This window comes from Ambystoma mexicanum, chromosome 2q (genome assembly GCF_040938575.1).
Source record: "Ambystoma mexicanum isolate Mex_15411 chromosome 2q, UKY_AmexF1_1, whole genome shotgun sequence".
Taxonomy (NCBI): domain Eukaryota; kingdom Metazoa; phylum Chordata; class Amphibia; order Caudata; family Ambystomatidae; genus Ambystoma; species Ambystoma mexicanum.
Genome location: NC_090924.1, coordinates 1,352,299,114 through 1,352,317,672, shown reverse-complemented (window position 1 = coordinate 1,352,317,672; position 18,559 = coordinate 1,352,299,114). Strand labels below are relative to the sequence as shown.

The following is an 18,559-nucleotide window of genomic DNA, read 5'->3' as shown; positions in this document are numbered from 1 at the left end:
CGACCGTTCGGCTCTCCCGGTGCCCGCGGACTCGCGGTGCTTAGCCTTTTGTTGGGCCCCCGTCGCCGGGGCGCTCTCACAGGACATAGAAGACCGCTCAGACTTCTTTCTCTTCTTCTCGCCTGACGGACTCTTCCCTTCCAGCCAGTTGGCGAGACGGAGGTGGCGATCCTTCATGGTCCGCTCCGACATGTTCCCACAAAAGGTACAGTCGTTCTCCGTGTGAGTCGTCCTCATGGAGACAGAGGCATAACGAATGCTCATCCTCCTTGAAAACATTCTGAAGCTGGCATCCAGGGCAGGTCCTGAACAGCTTCCCGGGCGTCGAGCCTCCTTTCTCCTGGGCCATGTCCGGGGTAGGCCCCAGAACTTCTGGAATCCTCCAAAAGCGTAACTCGACGAAATCTTCACCCTTGAGGGGCGTAGAAAACTCCGAAACAGATCCCCGATGAATGGATGTAGAACCGGGGGAGCTTGAGGCTCTATTTAACCGAAAAATGAGAAAAATCTCCCGAAAAAGCGCGAAAAACGCAGCAAAAGCTCGAGAGCTACAGCACGAGGACTCCCAACACTTGAACGTGCGGTAAAAATCTGAGCAAGGCTGCCAGAGGCGGGGCTTAGGGAGAGGGCAGTCATTGGCTGGGGGCAGTATGACCCAGAGACCAGTGATTGGTTACTACTAAGAAAGACAGATCAGAAATTAAACTGATACTGATTTTTTCTATACCGAGGATTCCCGGCCTGACGACGGGGAATATTCATGAGCATGTGAATCCATGCCAGACCCCATGCTGGAGAAAAATAACTTCCCTCGACCCAAAAAACTACCGCCCCATCTCAAACACAAGGTTCCTTGCCAAACTCATTGACCGAACCGCCTACTTCCAACTAAATGCCTTTGTCGAAACCATCAATCTCCTAGACCCCGCTCAATCAGGTTTCAGAGCCCAACACGGAACTGAAACCACCCTAACCTCTATCTGGGATGACCTTAAAAACGCTGCAGACTCCGCGGGATGCGCCGCATTAATCGTTCTTGACCTGTCTGCAGCCTTCGACACAATTAACCACTCAATCCTCCTTGACTGCCTCCACTCCCTAGGAATTTGTGGAACTGCTCTCAAATGGATCCCATCCTTCCTCAAAAATAGGAACCAAATAACCCTACTCTCCACCTACTCCTCCCAAGCCCGACCAATCGACACAGGAGTTCCACAAGGAGCATGCCCATCAGCCCTCCTGTTCATCCTCTACATGGCCACCCTCCCACAAATAATTCTTTCACACAACATCCTGTGCTACAACTAAGCCGATGACACTCAACTTATTCTAAAACTCCTGAACTCAAAACCAAACTGCCAACTTAACCTTGCTTCCTGCCTCCTCGATAGAGCTCTGGATGACCACAAACCACCTCCTGCTAAACCCCTCCAAAAGGGAAATCATGGTATGTGGCAACACCAAATTTATTCCACACTCACTACCCTGTCCATCTGCCATGGGCAACTCACCGACCCCCTCCAATTCTGTAAAAAACCTTGGTTGCACCCTAGACTCTGACCCCAACACTCTTGCGCCAAGTCAACAACGTCTCAAAGTCCTGCCACTACCACCTTAAAACTCCTAGACACATTTTCCCAGACCTCTCCTTTTTGCGACAGACTCTCCGTGGTCCAATCAATTGTAATATCAAGACTGGACTACGCTAACCCCCTCTATCTCGGAATCCACGCATACCAACTGACTAAACTACAAAGAGCACAAAACGCTGCAGCCAAACTACTACTAGCGCTTGGTCCAAGAGACCACATCTCCTGAGCCCTCAAAACTCTGCCCTGGCTTCCTGTTGCCCGAAGGGTGACTTTCAGCACCTTCTGCATTTCTCACAGAGCACTGCATAAAACAGGACCTCAATATCTTCAAGACAAACTAAAACCCTATCACCTGCGTACTCTAAGATCAAACTCAGCTGGCCTCCTAGTCATTCCAAAAACAAACTCAGGCTAGGCAGATCATCATTCTCAGCCTTGGCCCCAACGCTGTGGAACGCACTCCCAACCCACATCCGACTGACTGAAGACCTATTGTCTTTCCGCAAATTACTGAAAACTTGGCTCTTCCCCTAAAACAGACCCCAAACTCAAACTAACAAACTTGAGAACTGCACCGCAATGACTTTGCCAAAATGCTTGAGCATAAATAACAATGCAGCATCATGATCCGACCGAGAAATCTGAAACTAACAACCTCTATTGGTTAGCTAAAAAGGACAAACAAAACAGAATGAGTATTAAAAACAAAAGAAAACAAATCAAACCTGCAAAGTAGATAAAAAGAGTAAGTTGTACGAAGAGCAGTAAAGTGGATGAAATTAATGAAATGGACGAAATAAATGTTATGGACAAGAGGATCAATGTGGACATGAGAAATAAAGTCGATTAAAGAATAGACGATCCGAATACATGAGACAGGGGTAGTGCATGGGAAAGATGGCGAGCACGGAACGGATCGAGTGTGTGCGACAAGTGACATAGGCTGAACCGATAATGCAGAATGAATGAACGAAGTGAGTGGAGCGTATGAAGTCGGTGGAGTGGATGAAGCGCATAAAGCGTAAGAGTACGCTGAGCAGACGAGGGCGTAGAGCGGACGAGGTGCAGATGTAGGTTGTGGTGCGGATGTAGGGTGTGAGTGGATAATAGAGTGGATGTAGGGTGTTGATGAGACGTAGGGCGTGAGTGTTGAGCAGATGTAGGTTGTTGAGCAGATCTAGGATGTTGAGCAGATGTATGGTGTGATGGTGTTGACACAATGTGTGTTGAGCGGATGTAGGGTATGGTGCGGGTGTAGAGTGCGGAGCGGGTTTAGAATGCGGAGCAGGTGTTGAGTGCGGAGCAAACGGATGATGTATGAGGATGGAACGAGTGAAGTGGTTGGAGGGAACGGGTGAAATGGTTGGAAGGAACGGGTGAAGTACGGAGAAGAAACAGGTAAAGTGGGTGGTAGGAACAGAGGATGGATCTGGAAGAACGGGTGTTATATATGGACGAGACGGGTAAAGTATGAGGAAGGAATGGATGAAGTATGTGGACAAAAGTAGGGTGGATGGAACAGGGACAAAGTGGAAGGATCAAATGAAAAATGTTGGAACGGAAGAAGTATGTGAGTGGAACAGGTGAACTGGGTGGAAAGGGTGCAGTATGTAGATGTGGATGGAGCGAATGAAGCATGTGGATGGAACGGGTGAGGTATGTGGATGGAACAGGTGAAATACGTGGAAGGAAAGGATGTAATATGTGGAAGGAACTTGTGAACTATGTGGAAGGAACGGGTGATGTATGTGGATACAACGGGTGAACTGATGTAGAATGGGTAAAGTTGGTGGAACAGATGAAATGGTTGAATGGATGAAATAGGTGGATGAAGTGTTCGGATCCAGTGAAGTGGGTGGAACCAGTGAAGTGGGTGAACGTGTGAAGATGACGTATGTGGATGGATGATGCATGAAGAAAGGATAACGTGGCTAGAACGAATGAAGGAGCAGTGCATAAATTGGTTGGAGTAAATTAAACGGTTGAAGGACCGGGTTGGAGTGCTTGAAACGAAGTGGAGTGCATGGAACGGATTGGAGCACATAGAATGGCGTGACCTACGTGGAATGGTTTGGAGAGCATAGAACGTTTAAAAGAGCATTGAAAGGAACGGTTTGACAGTGCTTGGAACTGTCTGAGTACGTGGAACAGTCGGAGTACTTGGAACAGATGGAATACATTGAACAATTGGAGTGGGCTCCATCTCAAGCACCTAATTAAACCACCATATTCTCATCTCCACGCTTACTCTCTTCTTTACACCACCACTCAAATAGAATACAGCGATACTATGACACCATTCAGTATAGCCGTTCTCATACCATCATTTACCACATACTCCCCATCACTCTAACTAAACACTGCTGGTTACACACCCTCCAGCCTAGGCGTTTCTCCTCAGGTCTAAAGCAGCCAAAATTGGTGTGGATAACAACCTGCCTGAACGAACACATGCTCCTGATCCCTCAACCTCCACATCTACCGCTAAGAAGCAGCTTTCACACGAATGCCACGCCAGCTGCACACATTTCCAGTGCTCTCACACACCTTTTGACTCTCTCTATTCTCTCTACTGACCTGAACTTCGGTTCCCAAGGGCGTTCAACCTACCAGAGTCTTGAGACCATACCAATGGTACATAAGGCGCTATACAAATGCAAAGTAACATAACAGCAAATTCCAAGGGATTTTGGCCCTCAGACCTAGGTTCAGATCTCCTTGGTTGGAGTCCTCCCTCCTCACCAGCTTAAGAGTTGCCCATTCCGCAGCTCCCTCAGGACCCTGGCAATACTTACCAGTGTTTTTCCTATAGCCACCCAACAAATTAGTCCCAATAAGGTCTACAGACAGACTTTCTAAACTATCTAAAAGTACTTCAAGATTATACTTCTCTCTACAATTGTGCTGAATACTGGTTTAGATTGTGGTTTGGGATGTTTAGGGACACTTTACACTTTGTATATATGCATTCTTTCTGATTTTAACCCCTAAAGTGCGTTCGGTGGGCTCTCATCCTCCACACTACGTTCAGAGTGCGGAGGACGAGATAGCTCGTCCCGGCACTACTCATCTCTGGGGGGAGGGAGGGAGCGGATCCCCACTCACCCCTGCTGCTGCGCTTCTGTCCCCGACCCCCAGGCTGTGAAAGAGAAGACTTCCCCTTCTGAGCCTGGGGGTCAGGGCTAAGCCCTGATGGCATCAGAGCACGGTACGCCTGTAAGGTATATCCTCGACCAGCAATCACCACTGGACCACCAGGGAGTTGATTTTGTGAGTGGACCCCCAAGCCAAACAGCATCCCACTTAGATCGTGGTTCTACAGGTACGCGTTTCGTTTTTTCTGCTGCCCAACTCCATCTGAAGCAGCATGGCGCTCCAATTCCACACAGCCATCCCTGCCGCCCTCGATTCCCCGGTCCAGCTTCCCCTTCAGTCCCGCCTCCGGCATCCTCCCCCAGGCCCTGATTGGCTACCCCGACCGTGTTGTGCTGCAGGGCCTAACCCGTTGCACTCATGCTGCCTGAGCCACTTAGACCATGGTTCTACAGGTAAGCGTTTCGTTTTTCTGCTGCCCAACTCCATCTGAAGCAGCATGGCGCTCCAATTCCACACAGAGCCATCCCCGCCGCCCTCGATTCCCCGGTCCAGCTTCCCCTTCAGTCCCGCCTCCGGCACCCTCCCCCGGGCCCTGATTGGCCTATCCCTCCTCAACCTGGACACGACACGGGCAGCCCTCTGCCCAGCAGCCCCAATGGCTAAGGGCCCCAAGGCAAAGGGCGGCTCCAACAATGGCGGCTCCAAGATGTGTCTGCAGGTGTCCGCAGGGGACGCCAAGGAGGCCTGCAGCCAACAGACACCAACAAAAAACCGTGAGTGTGGCATGGTTGGGGAGTAGAGCAATCACTCTACTCCAGAAAACCCCGCCACTCTATCTTACCTACCAATAACATACAGTGCCATAATACTAGCATGTCCACTCTTAGACGGAACTGTGAATGTTAGCATGTCCACTCTTAGACGGAACTGTGAATGTTAGCATGCCCACTCTTAGACGGAACTGTGAATGTTAGCATGCCCACTCTTAGACGGAACTGTGAATGTTAGCATGTCCACTCTTAGATAGAAGCGCCAAATCTAGACAGAAGTGTGATTGTTAGCATATGCCACACCTAAATGGAGTTCTCAAGTTCGGCCTGCGCCAAATCTAGACGGAGATGTGATTCTTAGCATGTGCCACACTTAGATGGAATTCTCAAATCTGGCCTGCGCCAAATCTGGACAGGAGTGTGATTGTTGGCATGTGCCACACCTAGATGAAGTTCTCAAGTTCGGCATGTGCCAAATCTAGACGGAGATGTGATTGTTAGCATGTATCACACTTAGATGGAATTTCAGAAATGTGAATCTTAACATATGCCATTCTCAGTTGGAACTTCAGAAATGTGATTGTTAGCATATGCCACACTTAGATGGAATTCCCAAGTTTAGCCTGTGCCAAATCTAGACAGAAATGTGAAGGTTAGCATATATCACACTTAGATGGAATTTCAGAAATGTGACTGTTAGCATTTGTAACTCTTAGCATGCACCACACTTAGAATTGTGAACCTAGCTTGCACGGCATCCAGATAGAAATGTGACTGTTAGCATGTACCGGACCTAGATGGATTCCCACAATTGCAAGGACAGCAATGCCAACTAACCAACCAACTAACAATTCCACCCCTCTGCATACACCTCTCAAACTATAACCAAACACAACCACAAGCCTTAAACGCAGCATTCCGCACAAAATACACAACAACACAACAACAAAACAACAAAACAAACCACACATAGACTTGCACAACAGCACACAATGACTACGGACCATAAAACACCAAGCCCAGCCGACGGACTCACCGGGCTGAGGCTGTCAACAGCACATCACTGCTCTCTTGCACTTTTCCAGCTTACTCCCACTAACCCACCCCCTCTCCTCCCCTTTTTCAGAGCCGCCAGAGCGCCAGGGGACCACTTCGGTGGTGATAATGCGCGGTACAAATGTCCTTTAACATTAACATTAACACTTCCACCAAAAAAAAAATAAAATAAAAAAAAACAAACAAAAACAAAAAATGGTTCACACTGTTTTGCCTTCTTTGAGGGCAGATAAGCACCAGGGAAAAGATGTTGGGGTTTGTTTGTCCGTTGCCAGTCGCAGTACACCACCCGTCCTGGATCTGTGGCTGGCCACGTTAGAGCTTCACCCTCCGGAGAGCCTGCCAGAGATATATATGGGATACATTACTCACCGTAATCCTATTTCTGATGCTTGTATCTGCTTAGATTCACATGCTGTGCATAGGCCTACATCTAGTGGAAGCTGCAGAGTATTACAGTTTGTTTTTCGAAACTCGAAAAGGGGCGAACTAGGGTGTGCCAGTAATACTATCCCTAGTGTGACGTCCACTGTACCCATAAGATTGTTTTTTTCCTCTGTACTTGTCGGAAGCATAGTTGCAGAGTTCCCTGGCTTTTAGCCATTTATCATAAATTTAACAAAAAAACCCTGTTCCTCAAGTCCCACATCGAGATTCTGAAGATCGACACTGGTACTGGAGAACAAACAGCCGTTGAGACTGCACGATGGACTTTGGGTCTCAGAAGGCCTCTGGCCTCGGCCCTGCAAGTAGGGAGAGTGGGGTGTGGACATACTCGCACTCGTTTATTTTCCTACAAACACTCGCCCGCTGCCAGATATTAACATATCGAGAGTACTCCATTTAAATTCTGCCCCAAGTGCAACCGTAAATTCCCGTGGGTAGATAAGCATAACACCTGTAATCTGTGTCTTCCTAGGGATCACCCCGAAGCAAATTGCAGAGCTTGTAAGCTCTTCAAAGCAAAGACACTTAAGGACCGCTCCACCAAACGTTGGGCCCACTACGCCAGGCAGCTCGAGGCAATGGACGCTGTGCGTTCCTTCAGTGATGGCAGCAAAGCCGCCGTATCGGACGGCGAGGGCACAGGCGTGTCGTTAGGAACTCAAGCGCAAGCCCCCGACCTCGGAGGACTGTCCGGCGGGTCAGTTATGGGGACAACACCTGGCAGCAAGAGCACTACCCACACACCTTCATCTAAGCACACTAACCCCACCGAGACTCGACAAGTGTGTCGAGTGATCAGCAGAAAAAGGCACCGCAGCGATCGCTCTGCTTGACTGGGCCCTCGGACGGCCGGTTTACCAACCAGTGACAGTGCATGATGCAGCCGGAGAGCCATCTGGAAATGGAAGCCTTTGAGAGGGCCTTCCCTTGGTTCACAGGTCCAAAGTTCACAAACAGTTGTGATGTCTTCTGAAAACTCTTTGTGCGGTCCACGTACAACTTCAGCGCTCTAGCCACAACCAGCGAGTGCAAATTCCTCTCAGCCGACGACAAAGGCGAAACGAAGAAAACAGATAACACCAAGGGCTCATTGAGGTGGAAGTCCGACGGCACCTTGGGCATGAAGGAGGGGTGCAGCCTCAGCACTACCCTCTTTTAGTGGAATGTCAGGTATGGAGGTTTACAGGAGAGGGCCTGGATATCCCACTCGTCGTGCGGAGGTGATGGCCACAATAAACGCTGTTTTCCATGACAGGAATTTCAACAGCGCCGAATGCAGAGGCTCGAATGGCAGGCCCATGAGTCTTGTCAGCACCACGTTGAGTTCCCACGCCGAGGCTGGGGCCTTCACCGGCGGGAACGAGCGGCACAGTCCTTTCATGAACTCCTTCACAGTGAAACCACAGCGACGACCGCCCCGGAGTTCTGGTGTAGCGGGAGATAGCCGCCAAATGGAAATTGATGGAGGCAATTGCCAGCCCCGACTTGGCCAGCGATAGCAAGTACGGCAGCACTTGAGGGGGCGTAATCCGTAGAGGGTTGATCTTCTGTGCACGGCACCAGACAGAGACCCTCTTCCATTTATGCCCATAGCACTTGAGAGTCGAGGACACCCTGGCCTTTGCAAGGACCTCCTTGCAGTCCGCTGGGATATCGTAGCCTCCAAACTCTAGTGCTGCAGGAGCCAGGACTGCAGGTTCAGCGATCCCGTGTCGTGATGCAGGATGGCTCTTCCTTCCCTTTGCGAGAAGATTCGCGTCCGTCGGCAGTTTGACTGAGGAGGGACGCTGCCAAGTCCAGAAGGTCCGGAAACCATACCTGCCTCTGCCACGCCGGTGCGACGAGGATCATCCTGCACCGGGACCGTCTGAGTTGACTGATGAGTCGCAGAAGCAACAGCGGGAACGCATACAGGAACAGGCCATCCCAGGGAAAGGAGAATGCATCGCCCATTCTCCCCGGCTGGGGAAACCTGCGGCACTTGGTATTTGTCGCCGTCGCAAATAGACCTATCTGGGGATTGCCCCATCGTCGGAATAGCAGACCCACTTGATCCTGCTGGAGTTCCCACTCTTGGCACGAGCGCAGCTCCCTGCTGAGAGAGTCGGCGACTGTGTTCTTTACTCCTGCCAGGTGGAAGGGTACCAGGAACATTTCCCAGTGCCACAGATCCTGCGCTTCCTTGGATAGGCCTTGGGATCTGGTGCCCCCTTGCTCCCGGATGTAGAACATCATGGTTGTGTTGTCGGTGAAGACCCTCACCACCTTGCCCTTGAGGGACGGGAGGAACGTCCGGAGGCCCAGAACACGGCTCGGAGCTCCAGGACGTTGATGTGCAGTGACCTCACCTCCGGGAGCCAAAGGCCTCTTGCGTGGAGATCTCCAGTGTGCGCTCCCCATCCTTCCAGGGAGGCATCAGTTGTCACCGTCTCCCGATTTGTCGGGGTCTGGAAGTCCATACCTGCCGCTAGATGCGCACGATTGAGCCAACACCGGATTGCTTGGCGGAACGTCTCGTTGAGGGAGATCTTGTCTTCGAAACTGCCTGCTTCTTGCATCCAACGGGTGTCGAGGAACTCCTGTAGTGGTCGCGTCCACAACCTGCAAAGGCGCACGAGGTAGATGCACGATGACATCATGCCGAGTAGGGACTTGATGGACCTCACTCTGGCCGTGTCCATGGTCATCATCAGCCGTTGTACCTTGCCCAGGATGGCCTTCGTCCTTTCCTCCGACGGCGAAGCCAATCGCGCCACTGTGTCAAGCCTGACTCCTAGGAACAGGGCGTCTTGCGACGGTACCAAGTGGGATTTCGCGAAGTTGATCGAGAATCCCAGATCCGTGAGCAGTTGGACGGTCTTCGCTGTCTGATCGATGGCGAGTTCCCTTGACTTTGCTCGGATGAACAAATCGTCCGGGTAGGGGTATACGTGGATCCCCTGCAGGCGCAGCCGTGCCGCCACCGGCACCAGGCACTTGTTGAAGACCCTGTACACCGACTTCAATCCGAAGGACAGGGCCTTGAACTGGTAGTGTCGCCCTTGGACCACGAACCGTATAAACTTTCGATGTCCTTTGAGTATGGGGATGTGGAAGTAGGCGTCCTCCAAGTCCAGCGACGATAGGAAGTCGCCCTCCTCCAGCTGTCCCAGCACGTGCTGCAGGGTGACCATCTGGAATTTCTGGGACTTGATGTATTTGTTTAGACGAAGATCCAGAATGGTTCGCCAACTGCCGGTCTTCTTTTGGACGAGGAAGTACCGCAAGTATACTCCGGAGCCCCGAAGCCTCTTCGGGACGAGTTCTGTCGCACCCTTTTTCAGCATTGCTCGTACCTCCAGAAGTAGCTGTGGCACGTGGTTTTCCTTCCTGGCCACAGGTGGTATATGGGGACACTTTCCTTGGAATTCTAGCATGTGCCCCATGGCCAGCGCGTCCAGCACCCAACGGTCGGTCCACAGGTTGTTCCCGTCGAAGGGCATGTCCAGTACCCTGGTCTGAACATCCTGATGGAAGTCGGTGGTCGTGAGCCAACCGGGTCGGTGAAGGCAAACGCTGTTGCCCATCTGTCGAAAACCGATGTCCGTGGCCACCGTGATGGCGTGGTCCGATGCCACTTCGCCTTCCTGTAGGATTTCAAGGGCTTCCGACCTCTTGTCGTCCGGCATGAAATCCAGGAGGGGAGCGATCTTAATCCACAGCTCCGTCTTGCGCGCCGCGATCGCGAGGGCGTTGGCTGCTTTGATGACTCGTCCCATGGCGTCCAGCTTCTTCCCCTCGCTGTCCGGTGGGGAAGTGGAAGTTGATCCCTGTCGCCCCTGCCAATTTCTTCTTGGCCATTGCGGAGACCGCCGCATACCGGGACGGCTGAGCTCTAAGGCACATAATGGCGGAATCCGGGTCCCGGTACTACTTCTCATACCGCTCCCTCTTGTCAGGAGCCTTGGATGGGTTCTTGAGCAGCAACAGTCCTTCGTCCCAGATGTCGTCCAGTAACGGTACTGAGAGGACGGTCTTCCTCTTGGCCTCCGTCGTTGAAGAAACCCTCATTCTGCTCTTCGGGACAAAGCTGGATAAGTTCTGATGCCCTGTCGATCATGGCGTGAAAAGAGCCAATTTCGTTGGGGTTTGGGGGGAGGTGGGCCCGGGCAGGGCCTGATGGGAGATTCATCCCGTCGTCACCACCGTCGTCTGTTCCCGTCGTCGCCATCTCCGTTCCTGTCTCATCCCTCGGTAGAGGGAAAGGAGGTGAAGGCTGGAAAGGAGGGGGAGGATGGATTTGCCTCCTCTTGTTCGGTGGGCTTCCCGACGGTCCAGGCGCCGCTGGATCGTCCGCTGGGGGTAAGGGCAACCTTGTCCTTATCTCCGTACACAGGGTCTGGATAGCCATCAAGATTGCTCCTCAGTTGTCCAGTGGTGTTGGCATAAGTTGCGACAGGAGCGACAGCTGGGGAGTGGGGTCCTCGGTCTCTTCCACGGCATGCGGCTCCTCGTCGGCTCCATCGTTGCTCTCTACGTCCGCCTCGTCGGGATCCCTCCCGTAGGAGTGGACTTCCTCGAACCTCTCGTCCAGGATCTTTGCGACGCCAGCCAGCTCATCTTCATAGGTTGTATCTGTGTCTCTTATGGCTACTGTGCCCCCCTCCCCTCTCTCCTCCCGGAGTTTCACGAGGGTCTTCTCAATCGGTTGAAAAGATGATTCCCTTCGCCAGGGCTGCCACGACTATCGAGGCCTTAGCCCGGTGAATAAGGGCCTTCGCCACCTTTCCGCGCCTGAGGCCCTCACCTTGGGGGGAGGGTCGCTGCCTCGCTCCCCTTCGGCTGTCACCGTCGGGATCGACCGGGACTTCTCCTGAAGCTTACCCGGGTTCTCAGACTTACTCTTCACCGAGCCAGAGCGTTGGCTCGTGGTTGATGGTGTCGGAGACGTGGCGCCCTGCCTGGCAGCCAAGGAGCCCGAACCTTCGGCGCACCTGGTGCCCGCGGACTCGCAGAACTTTACCTTTTGTTGGGCCCCTGTCGCCGGAGCCCCCTCAAAGGTCTTAGAATTAGAAGACCGCTCGGACTTCTTCCTCTTCTCACTTGCTGCTGGGCTCTTCCCCCTCCAGCCAGTTGGTGAGTCGAACGCGATGGTTTCATTGTCCGTTCGGACATGTCCTTACAAAATGCACAGTACTTCTCCACGTGCGATTTGTCGTTGTGAAGGCAGTAGAGGCACCGGGAGTGCTCATCTTCCTTGAAAACATTCTGCAAACCGCATCCCAGGCAGTTTCTGAATAGCTTGGATCCAACAGGCGTTGTGTTTCCTTTGTCCTGGACCATGACCATGCGGGGTAGGCCTCAAAGATCTTCCGGAATCCTCCAAGAAGTGAAAACTCAACAAAAATTCACCCTTGAGGGGCGTAGAAAAAATCTGAAACGGGTCCCCGTTGATCGGAAGTAGAATCGGTGGAGCTTGAGGCTTTATTGACTGTAAATATAAGAGTAAACTCTTTGAAAAAAACGCAAAACGCAGTAAAAGCTCGAGAGCTATAGCACGAGGACTCCCAATACTCGAACGTGCGGTTAAAAATCTGAAGATGGCTGCCAAAGGAGGGGCTTAGGTAGAGGGCAGTCTTTGGCTGGGGGCAGTATGACCCAGAGTCCAGTGATTGGTTATTAGTAGAAAGACAGTTCAGAAACGAAACAAACTGATTTTTCTTTACCGAGGATTCCCAGCCTCAAAACGGGGAATATTCATGTTCATGTGAATCATGCCACACCCCATGCTGGAAAAATATGGCAATACCCAAGTCTTACTCTGAAAGAGCCCAAAGTATAAATCAATGTGCAAATGATGACCAGGGGAATAGGTATCCGGTTGGCCCAATTCAAACGCTACAACCGTGTCAGTCTTCTAATAATGGAGGAAAAAGGAAAGAAGCCATTCATGGAATTATCGTCGAGGGTATATTACCGGAAAACTATTCTGTTACGCTGAGAAGAACTGCAATTTAGCAGTTGTTCACGGCCTTACCAACGTTGGCTAGTATCTCCTCAGATGATTTACAAAGGGTTGATTTTGTTGATCGCTTTAGAGCTTATCAATCTATTGTCTTCATACAATCAAAGTTTATTCGTGATAGTATTATGAATGAACGAGAGAATTTCAGAATTCTTGGTTATGACATTTCTGAATACCTATGGGATCAGAGACTTGATCTGGGTGCGGTAGAGAGACCTATTGATGCCAGAGCGGAAATACAGCTCTTGAAAGATAAAATTAAAACTTCAGAGCAAACCAATAATTGGTCATAGTTAATGAAGGCATCCCAACAAAAGGGATTCTCAAACATCCGGGAAGTATGTACAAGTCCAGGCCTCACATTGATTTCCTGGAACACCATAGGCCACCATATGCACCTTTTCCAAACGCAGAACTGGGTTGTAAGCTTCAATCTTTCTTAATTGTTATATTACAAGAGACATGGTTGCTGGAGATCCCAGCGATGGAGGGGTATCATGTAATGTGTCAATTGGCAAAGCAAGGTACTGCTGGACGACCATTTGATGATAGGCGTTCTTTCCAGCCCACAAATACCAGACGCTCCTGCATAGACAGAATAAACCGGAGCAGGAAGATGAAGGACAAGGGAACAAAAAAGAAAAATCTCCCTATGATGCAAGAGCGTCTGACCACACTGAGAAAAGGACTGAAGGGTGAGGCGCGGGGCAGAGCTCACGGAAGGCAGGTCTACAGTCACGTGTGATGGCCCTGCATTCAAATAAAAGAATGAGACAAAGTTATTTTGATGCTTCAAAGTGCTCCGGTATTGTCCCGATGGACGGTATGTCCCAAAAGTATGGAGGGAAGAGGAGGACGTAGGAGTATGGCTAGCACTAACTTTGATACAAATTTAGGAAAGGGATTTAACACCAGAGTGTATCCAAGTACTGCATAGAAAGAACTTAATATTATCCAACTCAATGGTACTTATTTGATGGTAGTCACAGGAAGCAACACATTCAGCCACAAAAGAATTTAATCTTATTATACATAATACTCAATCTCTGAAGTAGGTACATTAACCCAGTGAGAGGATATCGGTTATAAAATACAAATGAAGCCATTAAAGAGGCTACTGAAGTTTATAATTTTGGGCAAAATGGCACAGCCGTCTTTTATAATGATAGGAAAAGGGGTAGCCAAGATGGCTGTCCGACAAAGGAAACTCCTTCAGTATGTTGACTTGTAGAATAATGCTCTATCTTACCAGCCAAGAACCCACTATTATTTATGTATTTGCAAAATAAAATCAATTGAAGCAACCACGGTTGTTAGTGTTTAAACAGAAGTAACGGAAGAATCATTGTACCTTCCACAGGAGCTCACATTCCCTTTCTTCAAGAGCTTTTTTATGTCTGCAAGTGACCGCCTTGACCTCTGATTGAACGACTTTGGCTTTCATTTCTACTTGGTCAGCCACAGCTTGGGCCTGCTCAATACTCAGCTGAAAGAAAAAAGATCAATTGAGCGAGTTTGGCACAACACATCGAAAGCAATACGATTCTACCTCATAACATGGTTTCTCTGAATGATGAAACCATTGTAGGGAAAAGCAAACATCTTTTAAATATTCATTCAGATGGAACCGACTCCTTGGTGAGAACATATTAATCCAGGAGCTAAGCACCATTCAAGGAAAGGAAAAGGTTTTAACAAGGGCATGTTGCTCTTACCCATACAACAGGGATTAAGACCAACGAGGGAAACAGAATCTACACTCTCCTCTACATGCAGCATGCTCAAAAGCTACACTAACTCGCCATGTGCATTAATCCTACTTGACATCTCTGGGGCATCGGTGCCATCAGCCACAAAATTCTGCCAAAAAGATTGATGGACATTGAATTAAAAGGAACCACACTTCGCATTGGATCACTTTTTCGTCACAGACAGGATAAACATCACACATGGCCCCACACCATCACCTGTGGAGTAGACCACAGATGCAGCCTCTTTTCACTTCTCCAATATATATGGGCTCCATGTTTGGAATGTAATAACTCTGGCCTCAACTGCTTGGAATACACAGACAATATCCAAACCATCTGCAAGCTCACAAACAACTCCACATCAAAGAAACCAGGTCCTAGCACATGCTGTTAGGCAGAGTTTGTATGCAGTACCCTTTGGGACCACTGCACACAACTAGGACTACAGCTGCAAGCAAAACCAGTTTTTGGTAGCGAGCTGAGCAGCCAGGCTGCTCTCAAGAGGGAATGTGAGCTTGCAAGGTGTTACACAAAGGTCTACAATGACAAGTATTCAGATAGACACCTATACTCAAGGTTTCTTGGTAAAAACACTTATTTATTTATTCCACAATCATTTATAAAGCATTGACTAAATGAGGCAACCAATATCACACAGAAATTATACTACAATACTCATTACTAAGCAGTTGAGCTCCCATGAAGTAGGAGCAAAATAGAATTGAATTAGGAGCAAAAAAAGCACAAGTTAATAAAACGAATAATACAGTTACTCTAAAACAGTGCAGATAGTTTGAGTTCACCAGAGGAGTTCATTCAATGCAATAGGTAGGCCAAAGTCAATGGGCTAGTGTTTTGTAAAAGTAAACACGGTTCTGGTCTTTAAAACGGAAAGTTCTTTGCCACGGTTCTTAGAAGTAGTTCACGGAGGAAAGGTTTGCATGTCGGGTCAGAAGCTGACTAGGCCTTCAAGTTGCCAAAGTTCCACAAACTTTCGCAGTGAGAGGTTAAGTTCTCTTGGTCTGGTTTTCACATTACCTTATATTGGAAGAAAAAGATGCAGCTGAAGACTTCTGTTACTGGAAGTTCCTGCATATTTCGCTGTTCCTGACCCTCAGTCGTGGGGACAAGAGGACATCGGGGGGCTCCTGCACTGCACGGGTAAGCTGGCAAATAGGAAAATCTTCGATTCCGTTTGCTGTTCTTCAAGCACACAAGCTGGTGCCCTTTCCCCCAGGTTAATCCTAACCAGCTCTGAAAATGGTATCCAGGTGGCTTACGAGTTGATCGGTCCTACCAACTCAAAATGAAGAAGTCGTCCTTGAAGGGCTTCTCTGTTGAGATGAACTTGGCGATTCGGACCCGCAGCAGGGCTCCGCTGGGCAAACCAACAGTCCAGTAGTTGCAGCAGCCGTCTTCTTCCAGCTCGTCTTCGGTTCTTTCGTTCCAGTGGTCGACTCTGCCTTCCAAGCCAAGAGACTCGCCTTTTAAACTGTTTTATCCCATTCATTCCAGCCTAGCTGCCACTCACCCAGCAGGGTGGCTGTCCTTGCTGGACAGTCAGCCAGCCAATCACTCCAGAGTGCATTTGGGTCTCCTAGGAGACTAAGCACAGGGAGTTTCGGGCACCTCCCTCACTTCATGCCCACCCCAGACACTCAGGTGCCAGAGGCGGTCTTCCGTCCTGAAGCCGCCAAAGGCACAGAAACAAAGGGACCAACCCTAGTTTGGCGTGCAGACAAAATCTAGAAGGACTTTTGCAAAATGAAATGGAGAAAAAAGAAGACCAGGACCTGTTTAAACAAAGGGGGCTTAAGCGCAATCTTGAAAAACATGGCTCCCACGATTTAACGCTACTGGTGTTCGTGGTTGGGAAAAATAATGGTAGTTCGTTGTAAAGCCATTCCACCAGCCATTTCGATAGGAAAGGGTAGCACTTGTCTGCTACATGAGTTTCTAGACATAGGGGATATTAGGTAACCCCTCCAGCTCTCTATTGTAAGACAGTGTGTGCTGGGTCTAGGAATTAAAAAAGACTAGTAACGTAAATTTACATTCGAGTGGATTGTGTCCTCCAATGTATTCCTCATCTTAGATGTATTCCATCCAGCTTTGCTGCTCTTCGGAAAATAAAATTCGCCAGAGGGCGCCGTGCGTCGAGTCGATGGTCCCTCGAAGGCCTCCGTCGAGGGTGACGTCATCGGGTGTATAAGTAGCATGCGTGGCGCCCGTTGGCCTCAGTTCCGTTTTTCCGTAGTTACGTTGCTTCGGACATTCGGCACGCCTTGAGTTCTGTGAAACTATATATATATATATATATATATATATATATATATATATATATATATATATATATATATATATATATATATATATATATATATATATATATATATATATATATATATATATATATATATAAAATAATGTCCTCGGGGTCGTGGTCGGTGTCGATGACGGGATCGGATTTCAAGAAATGCAAGTCGTGCGGCTCAAAAATGTCAATCACGGACCCGCACCGCGAGTGTTTGTGGTGCCTCGGAGAAGGGCATGACATAGAGGCCTGTTCAAAATGTCAGGCGATGACGGGGAAGGCCTTGCGAGAAAGGAGAGGAAAGCTACAGGTAGGTCGGAAGGATCGAAAAGCCTCTAGCGTCGAGTCGAGACCCCATGAGGAGAAATCTCCTCGACGCGAAAGGCATCGATCTAGATCCCGAAGCGATTCTCATCACTCGTCTTCGTCAAAAAAAATCAAAGAAACGACGCCACAAGCCTCCCTCCACCTCGCCAGACGAGTCGACGAAAAAAATAAAATGCCCCACGAAACATTCGTCTTCCGACGAGTGGGAAGCATTCAGGGTCAAAATGATGGAGGTGTTTGAGAAGGCGAAGCCTCGGTCCGCGGCTTCTTCGGAAGCCGGCCGGGAGCGTCATCGCCCCTACACTTGCGCGCCCTCGAGTCTGGGTGATCGTAAAAGGAAGGATAGGGAACCTTCCAGGACGCCGAGCGATAAACGCTCGAGTAGAGTCGACCGCTTGAGGTCACCGACGCTGTCTGAGACCTGTCACACCTTGAAGGGAAAATCGTTGAAGACTGCCTCGATGCCCTCGAAGCAGACCCTGTCGACGACCACTATGTCGTCGACGCCTTTATCGACGTCGAAACCCTCGGTGCCAAAGGCTGCAACCAAGCCAGGGCAGCCAGAAAAGGAGACAGTTAAAAAACATGTAATTTCTTCAGAACCTGGTACTAACACCTCTTCCTCCTCCTCCTCCTCCTCCTCCTCCTCTCCCAGAGAAGGTTTTCAAACCTCTCCCTAGGAAGGAGTTTTTCAAATCCTTGACCTCAATTTTTGAGGAACAGGAGAGATCCGAGGAGGAAAATGTACCTTTTGGATTGGAATATGGCACCCCAAATGTCCCAGAATGCTTGATCTCAGAGGAAAGCAGAATGAGGGATTTGGTGGAGTCTTTACATAACGCAAGTGGTATTGACACTGCTGAGAATGACTTTGGTAGACCAGATCCAGGAGAGCATGCCAGTCCATCCTGCCGTCAGTTAATGACCAAGGTGGTATTTTACTTGGGATGGGCTAGACCACCAGCCCAATTCGTCCAAGACGATTTAACAGACATATTGGACCATGGTCCCACTTAAGACCCAGTACTACCTTTTCATGTAGCCTTACAAAACAGGGTGGCCAAAAATGGGAAAACTCTGGATTCTATTCCTCCGGTAAATAAGTCCCTCGCATCAAAATACCGCCCAGCCAGTAGCAACCCAGGCTATCTGTCAAAACATCCAACTCCCTAGAGTCTGTTCATACAGGCAGCCACAGCTTT

General features: G+C 49.5%; 1 protein-coding gene across 1 annotated transcript in view; it reads right to left on the bottom strand.

The window, feature by feature from the left end:
• The window catches only part of TRIM71 (tripartite motif containing 71), a 371,406-nt gene that overhangs the window by 16,513 nt on the left and 336,334 nt on the right, over positions 1–18,559 (bottom strand). The window contains exon 3 of the mRNA XM_069648819.1: positions 14,317–14,451. Within this exon, the coding sequence (XP_069504920.1) occupies positions 14,317–14,451 (135 nt within the window). The remainder of the gene's footprint in view (positions 1–14,316; positions 14,452–18,559) is intronic.